Source organism: Chaetodon auriga, chromosome 10, assembly GCF_051107435.1.
Source record: "Chaetodon auriga isolate fChaAug3 chromosome 10, fChaAug3.hap1, whole genome shotgun sequence".
Taxonomy (NCBI): domain Eukaryota; kingdom Metazoa; phylum Chordata; class Actinopteri; order Chaetodontiformes; family Chaetodontidae; genus Chaetodon; species Chaetodon auriga.
In genome coordinates, this window is record NC_135083.1 from 8,062,103 (window position 1) to 8,070,419 (window position 8,317).

The 8,317-nt window shown below is 42.2% G+C and overlaps 1 protein-coding gene across 1 annotated transcript; it reads left to right on the forward strand.

Moving 5' to 3' along the window:
* The first annotated feature begins 2,569 nt into the window (after nucleotides 1-2,569).
* kcnk15 (potassium channel, subfamily K, member 15) lies at nucleotides 2,570-5,274 on the forward strand. The gene is made up of 2 exons (XM_076740041.1): nucleotides 2,570-3,219; nucleotides 3,431-5,274. The coding sequence occupies exons 1-2, from the start codon at nucleotides 2,937-2,939 to the stop codon at nucleotides 4,438-4,440; spliced, it is 1,293 nt and encodes a 430-aa protein (XP_076596156.1). The 5' UTR covers nucleotides 2,570-2,936; the 3' UTR covers nucleotides 4,441-5,274.
* Nucleotides 5,275-8,317: the final 3,043 nt, after the last annotated feature.

An 8,317-nucleotide genomic window follows, 5' to 3' on the forward strand; every position in this document is an offset into this window, starting at 1 on the left:
TCACACTGTACATATTTAACGATACACATGGAGGAATGTGATGATAATGATGATGAATTCACTGATTTCTGTTCTAATATTCCTTTATCAGATTATTTTCTCCTCAACTGCAAATTCAAATACTGATATTTGTCTTGAATAATCAAATCTTTGACTCTGGCAGATCATTAGCTTGATTAAAAAAAAGCCCTTGCAGTTAAATTCGAAGTCCTCCATATCTTTGTGTCTTCAGGCCGTCGTCCTCTTTGCACTGACTGGTCTGAGAACAGGTTTGTTCACGCTCAAATCCCCTTCTGTATCAAACTGCTTCCTCATCTTGCACTCCTGTGTTGTCCCCGTCTGTAATTTCCTCCTATCCTTGTCAAAGCACAGCTGCCACTCGCTGCTAAAGACCCCCCTTCCATTCTAAAAGTTTGGCTTTTACAGAGGAGCTTAATTTTTGTAAGCCTTCCTGCAGGATTTTGCCAGATTTGCATTTTTCCCTGCAGAATTGGCAGATGGGTTTTATTTAGTAGAGAAATGCGCCTCCAGGCACAAGGTCCTCTTTTCTCTGCATGATGCCATGTGCATCTTTAAAGCAGTTTTGTACCATCTGCATATTCTCAGCATCACCACAGACGCTGAGGAGGTTGTTTTCTATTTGTGAGATAAAAAAAAAATGGACAAATGCTTTTTGTGGTCAGTGTTTAATGTGGCAAAATGAGCATAAACAATAAAATAGGACCACTTTCCAAAAAACAGCATTTTTAATCACAAATTGTTCTACTTACCCTCCAACTGTAATAATTATAATAATAATGTAACAAATGTAGACAGTAACACAGTAGCACAGTATAAGCAGCTCTGTGAACGTGTATAATTTGGCTTTAAGACAGAATTTAATATTCTGAATATGAAAAAAAAAACAAAAAAAAACAAGAGCAGTTATGAGCGAGACAGTGGACATTGGATAGCATTTCCATAATCCGCTTCATTTGTATTCATTGTTCCATGTAAATGACATGTTAATATGTGTGTGTGATAATGAAATGTGCCTGAGAGAGCAGAGAGAGAGAAAAACTAAATCAATGAAGCATCTCTTTGTGTCTAAATACTTATCTTTGAGCCCGGGCCTGATGGGGATTGATGGGCCTCCTCACTTTGTTCCAGGTCCTCGGGCTTTGAAAAGGACGCGAATACAAGCTGTGAGGATTGATGGGTGGCTGTTAGGGCTTCAGGTTCCTCTCTTATCAGCTGAGATGTAATTGATTTATGGACGAGCTGGTTTGAATCACAACAGGGATGTAAGTGTGCTGATTTAGCCACTTAACACAAAAACAGGGCCAGCGAGAGCAGGTTGCTCTGTTTTAGGAGAACAAAAGAGCACACAGCAATCCACCTGCAGTCCACTGTTAGTGCATCTAATACCTGCTGTAGCGTGTGTGTGTGTGTGTGTGTGTGTGTGTGTGTGTGATATCCGTTTTCTTTCTCTCCATGTTTAAATCCAGCCTAAATAATGATGCTAGATGTTGTGATGCAGTGCCAACATAATCCACTGCACGAAGGCCTGGATCATTACTCTTAACATATTAGCTTCAACCTCACTGACAGTCCAAGTCTGTGCTGCTGGTATAAGTTACCATGGCAACCGGCATCACCTACAGTAGGTTTCCAGAAACATCTAGTGTAGCAATGTCGTTTATTTAGCCACCACACATGCATGCATCAGATCATAATGTGCAGGGGCACGTGCACATGCACACACACACACACACGAAAAGAAATGCACAGCATGTTTCCAACATGAGCAACAATGAAGTCACGATGGAAGGAGAAGGAGCAGTAAATGTGCATGTTTTTTGTTTTGTTGTCAGAAGGACTAACAGAAATCATTACCTTCTTTTTATCGAATGGCTTTCTCAACGTTTCAGCTTGCTAACATGCGTATGTGTATGCATGTGTGAGTATATCGACATTTGTGTATTAATGTGTGCACTGGTCGTTTTCCTCTCATTCTGCTCTTCCTGTTTGATTTAAATCGTTCACTCCTTTCACTTGATCCTTCAAGATTTTCACTTGACCCATAATAATTATGATAATGGTATTAGTTTGGAGCTGTGAAAGGGTTATAATTTACATGGGATAAAATCATGACAAGAGCCCAAATACTATTTAGGCTGGGGTGAAGGATTTGAGCTGATTTCTGATTTTAGTTTTCATTGTTTTGTTTTCATTTAGCTTATTTTTTAAAATGTTACCAGAACAATCCTTTTTATCCATTGATGTTTTGGTGTTTTGTTACTTGTGCAAACTAACTAACTGAGCTTTCCACATGTTACCTGGGCCTTAGTTACTTCAGCTCCAGACCTGAGAACTCACAGATCTGAGGACAGCTGTGAGGTGCTGTGCGTTTACTGCCTGAACGCTGGTTTTCCGTGTTTCTCAGCGTCGGGATGTCTCAACCTTCGGTGCGCAGTTTCGTTTGCACTTTCAGTCCAACTGGCTGCTGTCCATGGTGCTGAACCCCCCTCCCCGTGTTAGATTGGTATCTGCCCGGTCGATCAGGACTTCACTTGTTGCACACAGCTGCGATAAGACTGAAGATCCCTGGGGCCGAAGCTTACTATGTGTCTCAAGCATACATTATATTACACACAGCTTTTTATTGGTGACTGCTTTGCGCATGCGAGGAGGCAAGCTGAGGCCACTTGCTTAAGCAGATGACCGTGTCGAGAGCATCGATCGCTCTCAGTGCGCACAGCAGGATATGCGCGTTTTGACATAAACAAGGAATCCTAACCTGGAAACATAGATTCCCAGGTTTGATTTCCCTACACGCCTCTCCCGCTTCTACGTTTCACGCAACAGGCTGCAACACCAATGTGGAGTCTACGCTGAAGAGCAGTACCACCTGTAACTGTGCCCATCTGCTCCCGACTTTCACGCCGACACCGAGGATGAAGAAGCAAAACGTCCGGACCCTGTCGCTCATCCTCTGCATGTTTTCCTACTTGTTGGTCGGCGCCGCGGTGTTTGACGCGCTGGAGTCCGAGTCGGAGAGCTCCCGCAGGCGCATCTTGGAGCAGAAGCGCAACGAGATGAAGAAGAAGTACCGCTTCTCCGAGGACGACTACCGCGAAATCGAGCGAGTGGTGCTGCAAGCTGAGCCCCATCGCGCCGGGAGGCAGTGGAAATTTGCTGGCTCTTTTTACTTTGCCATAACAGTCATCACCACCATTGGTAAGTTAATGTACCGCTTCTGTCACTGTCGATGAGGGATAATGTTTTACTGTGTTGCTATTGTATTTAGAGTGGAGCGTTTCCCTACAGTAATGCAACATTTAAGGCTTGTTTTAATTACTGGCTAATTAAAGAAATACACTGTTTTGCCATCAGTGTTGCTACAGCATGCGTCACAGTGCTCCTCTCATTTCCATCTCTCTGCATTAAGGTTACGGACATGCAGCACCGGGCACAGATGCAGGAAAGGTCTTCTGCATGTTCTACGCTGTGCTGGGCATTCCTCTCACTTTGGTCATGTTCCAGAGCCTGGGAGAAAGGATGAACACATTCGTCCGCTATCTCCTGCATAAGACAAAGCAGTGCCTGGGCTGTCGGCACACTGAGGTGTCCATGGAGAACATGGTCCTGGTGGGCTTCCTGTCCTGCATTGGAACACTGTGTGTTGGGGCTGCAGCCTTTTCCCACTTTGAGGGATGGAGCTTCTTCCATGCTTACTATTACTGCTTCATCACACTCACCACTATTGGCTTTGGGGATTTTGTGGCCCTGCAGAAAAAGGAGGACCTCCAGGAGAAAACGCCCTATGTGGCGTTCAGCTTCATGTACATCCTGGTGGGGCTGACGGTCATTGGGGCCTTCCTGAACTTGGTGGTGCTGCGCTTCCTCACCATGAACACTGAGGATGAGAGGAGGGATGCTCAAGAGAGGGCGTCACTGAAGAGAGACAGAGGCCTCTTGGATGGGGCTCCTGGTCTCCATGTTGTAGGGGAGCAGGGCAGAGACAGCCACAGAGAGAGGAACAGGAGCAATGCGGTGCACAGTCATTGCCACAGTACACTCTTCCTCCCAATGGAGGAAGGAACAAGCCGCACAAACCTCATTGCATCCCCAGCGGAGGATCAGGAGAGACAAAAGAGCCCCTGCAGACACAGGCTGCATTTTCAGATCAAGGCTGGCAAACACAGGCCAGAGTCCAGCCTCAGCTCCCTCTGCTCCTTCGTGTGCTACCGCTTGGGGATTTGTGATAGTCCTCTCATGTCCCACAGTGAACACCAGGGCTGCCATATCAATTCTGTGTACTACAACTCAGTCTCCTATAGGATCCAGGGCTGCTCGCCAGGTTCCAGGGACAACACTGGACTCTCTTCCCCAGGAAGCACACTCTCACCTGGGCATAGCCTCCGGGAGTTCCCTCGTTCCAGGAGAAAGTCAGTGTAAAGAGCTCCACAGTGAGGAAGAGTGTTTGCACAGAGTGTAAACAGTATTATCAATGACACTGTATTTTACGCCTCTTTTGTGCATGTCAGACACTGATTCCGTTACACCAATAATTTGTCTATTGTGGCTATTGAAAATACTTTCATTTGTTAGGCAAGGATGGGATTTCTCATCCTCTTTTTACCATGACGTTACTTATGTTAGTGATTCTGCTCTTTTCCCCGCATGTAAGCCAAAGTGCAGTGCATGCTAAGGAGAATGTATAGCACAGTGTGAACGCATGAGTGCTATGTAAAGATGTGAAACAGTCAGGCTTTTAATCTACAGTTTTAACAAAAGTCTTCTGGATATAGTACGTATTTATGACTGTGTAACTGTTCAGTGAAGGTATGTGAATGATCCTCAGTGGACTCTGCTCCTGCTTTAGACAAAAAATCCAAACTTTTTCATGCCATAGCTAGAAGATGTCATTACATTTTTATATTAAAAAAAAAAAAGCCTTAAAGAACTTTGACCAAGCACACGAGGCTTCTTAGCTCAGTGAATTTAATAAATCCTTTTATTACTTATCATTGAGGGGGCAGAATAATGTTTCTGTGCATTGTTCAGCACTAACGCACTCTAATATAAAGAGGTTATGATTGTACACGAGCGGCTCAAATGTAATGGATGTAGCACACAACAGATATGTAGCAGGTTACTAGTAAACTTCCAACAATCCTGGGAGAGTCGTCACCTTCCAGCCAGGAGGTGTTGTTTCCTTGTAGACTTGATTCGTAGTCAGATTTGATGTGAGTCTATTACAGTATTGTTTTATTAAACCAAAGGAAAGGACCTTCAAATGTGAGTGTTTTTATTTTAATCACAGTGACTGAGCAGCTTTCGTTTCTACGAGGTCGTGAAGCTTTTGTGTTCATTGGTTAACTTCATATGTAACCACATTTCAACCAAATTGAGCCCACTTTTAACCTGTAAGTTTGATACTTTTTGACCTAATCAGGGAAAATATCAATATCGATATCAAGTACATTTACTCAAATATTGTAGTTGAGTAAAAACTTGAGATCCTTGCACAGTACTTCCATTTCATGCTGTTTATTTAACTTCTGCTTCACAGCAGTTCAGAGGCAAACATTGTACTTTATACTCCACTGTATATATCTGACAGCCTTATTTACTTATTACTTTACAGATTCACATTTTACAGTCAAAACAAACATAATATGTTGACTGTTAGAGATTAAACTACCTAAATTAACTAGAGTAGCAAAATGTTAAATATACTACTATTACTCCTACTAAAATACTGTAAAAATGCTACAACAGTAAAATGCTCCTTACACATCACTAATAATAATGCAATAATATAACGTACAACACTGTAACTCTCATGGGGCCCAATTATTTTGAATTATGAGTAATTTGAGACTTTAAACACATTTTAAATAATACTACATATAATAATACGTATTTACTTAAGTGACAATTAAATGCAACACTTTTACTTAGAGGGGAGTATCTTTACATTCAGTATTGCTCCTACTAATTGTAAAATTCCTTCACTTGGGGAGTCCCAGAACCTTTATTTTATTACCTCTCCTAACTCTCCCAAGTATTCCTGTCTGTTTGAGATATGGAGTAAATAATAAAATGGCCATAAACAACAAAAAGAAAATACCTCCACCCTCGAGTGCAGCACCCAATATTTCAAGTCATTAAACACCACAACTGCTTTACTGTCACAAGATAAAAATCACATAATGTGTCATAACGTCTGCTCATTGCCCCCATTTGCTATTTTTGAAACCTGCTTTCTGCTTGAAATGAGGAAGAGAAATCATGAAGTCTTTACGTAAGTGTCCCCAAGCATACATTCAAGCCATCTGTTGATCTGCTGGAATAGAAAGCTACTTTACATATAAATGTAAAACTGATTGGGCAATAGAATCTGAAATGGTGATTGGTTATGAAATGCCATCTGCTCTGGTGGCTCAGGGGTAAAAGTAAGGACATTTACTCTCTTCCTCACCACTTCACATCACACGCTGTAACTCTAAACAGTCCTTTACTGTGTGCAACAAGTCAGGCTACACACACACACACACACACACACACACACACACACACACACATATATAAAGTGTCCATATTCAGATTTACACGATTTTCATCTTTCTGTATGATCTCGCCCCAGAGTATCAAGATGCAATTACTTTAACAAGGGGGCCCTCTACAGGTGGTAACACTGGAGAAATTTAAGGGAAAGTCATCAAGACTAATGTAAAATATTTAGCCACTAGAGGGCGGTATATACCCATGGTTTGCTTTAATTCAGACACACTGATCAGCCATTGTTATTCTATTTTTTAGAGAAATTGTGTTTTTGCCTGCAAACCTCTGTAAGCAGGTTGCACTGTGGGAAGTAAGGGTTCATAAAAGTCTAATTCTGGGATCTTGTGCTGTCAGGGCCGTCTTGATCTCTAGTCCAGGTCATTACCGAGAGAGTTCAAAAGCAGCATATGAGTCAGTTTTATTCATATATTCCAATATGACAAACCCAAATTTGCCTCAAGGGGCTTTACAATCTGTGCAGCATAACACCCTCAGACCTTTGATTCAGATAAGGAAAAGCTCCACCCAAAAAACATTTAACAGGGAAAAAAAAAAAAAAAATGGAAGAGACCTCAGGAAGAGCAGCAGAGGATGGATGGACAGATGTCCTGTGCACAGAATAGAAAATAACAAAATGACAAACGAGGGAGAGACAGGAAGACATTAAGTGGTCTCACAAAGAGACGCCATTTCAGGGAGGCAGATCTTAATCTACAAAACATTGGTTCTCATCCAGTAAAACCCCTGGGCCACAATCACAAATATCAATACTGAGTTTTTATTATTAAGAAGTACAATCATCTCATATCTGAACACAGTTTCATTATCAGTCATGATTTGCCAAACATCAAAGAATTCTTTTTACTATTGTCTTAATTTCTTCTTTGTGCATATGTGCATGCTAAAACATTGTACATTTTTAATGGTGAATACTAAGTGTTCACTGTGTTAACCTTCATGACTAAGGAGGCGATCGCTCCATACATGCATCCACGTTCAATAGCAGCAGAGAGGCAGAGAGCACATGCACCACTGTCTCCTCACAGCTAGAAGGTCCTGGGTTTGATTCCTGGCTGACGCAGGGCCTTTCTGTGGTGTTTGCACGTTCCCCCTGTGCTTGCGTAGGTTTCCTCCAAAGGCTCCGGTTTTCCCCCATCAGAACGAGTATCTTAGGTCATTTCCCTCAGTCAGCTCCCTCGACAAAGGCTCTGGCTTGGAGCTAGAGTTGGTACCTGCTGACTTGTCAGTTGTAAAGTAGTCACGGCCTAAAGCATGTCCTGCTTTTTTATTGTCTGTTTTACTCTAAAAGGGGCCGTCATTTACAAAATGAATACCATGCGGTTTGAAGGATACTTGAAGTTGGCATTTAAGAACGTAAACTCATTAGGAACATTCTGACTGAGATAATAAATCAAGTGAGAAAGTCAGTTTCTCATTAGCTTAGATACAACCTGACCTCTTTTTGCAACCACTTGAGTCGCCCCCTGCTGGCCAGTAGAAGAATGCAGATTTAAAGAACCTCCGCATTGGTTTCACCCAGTAGCTCCATCCACTATTAGTCTACGTCTATGGATCCAACATGAGTCGGGTCAACTTCTTTGGTATTGGTCCTAGTGATACTATTATTGATACTCCAAACAAGGCTTAGACATCACTGAAGAGCTTAAGAGTTAAAGGGAATTACAGATGTAACTAAATGTTTTGGATAATTTGTTTAAGTGCACTGCTGTACTGTATGCTTACATTATCCACTGACTCTTTGCTC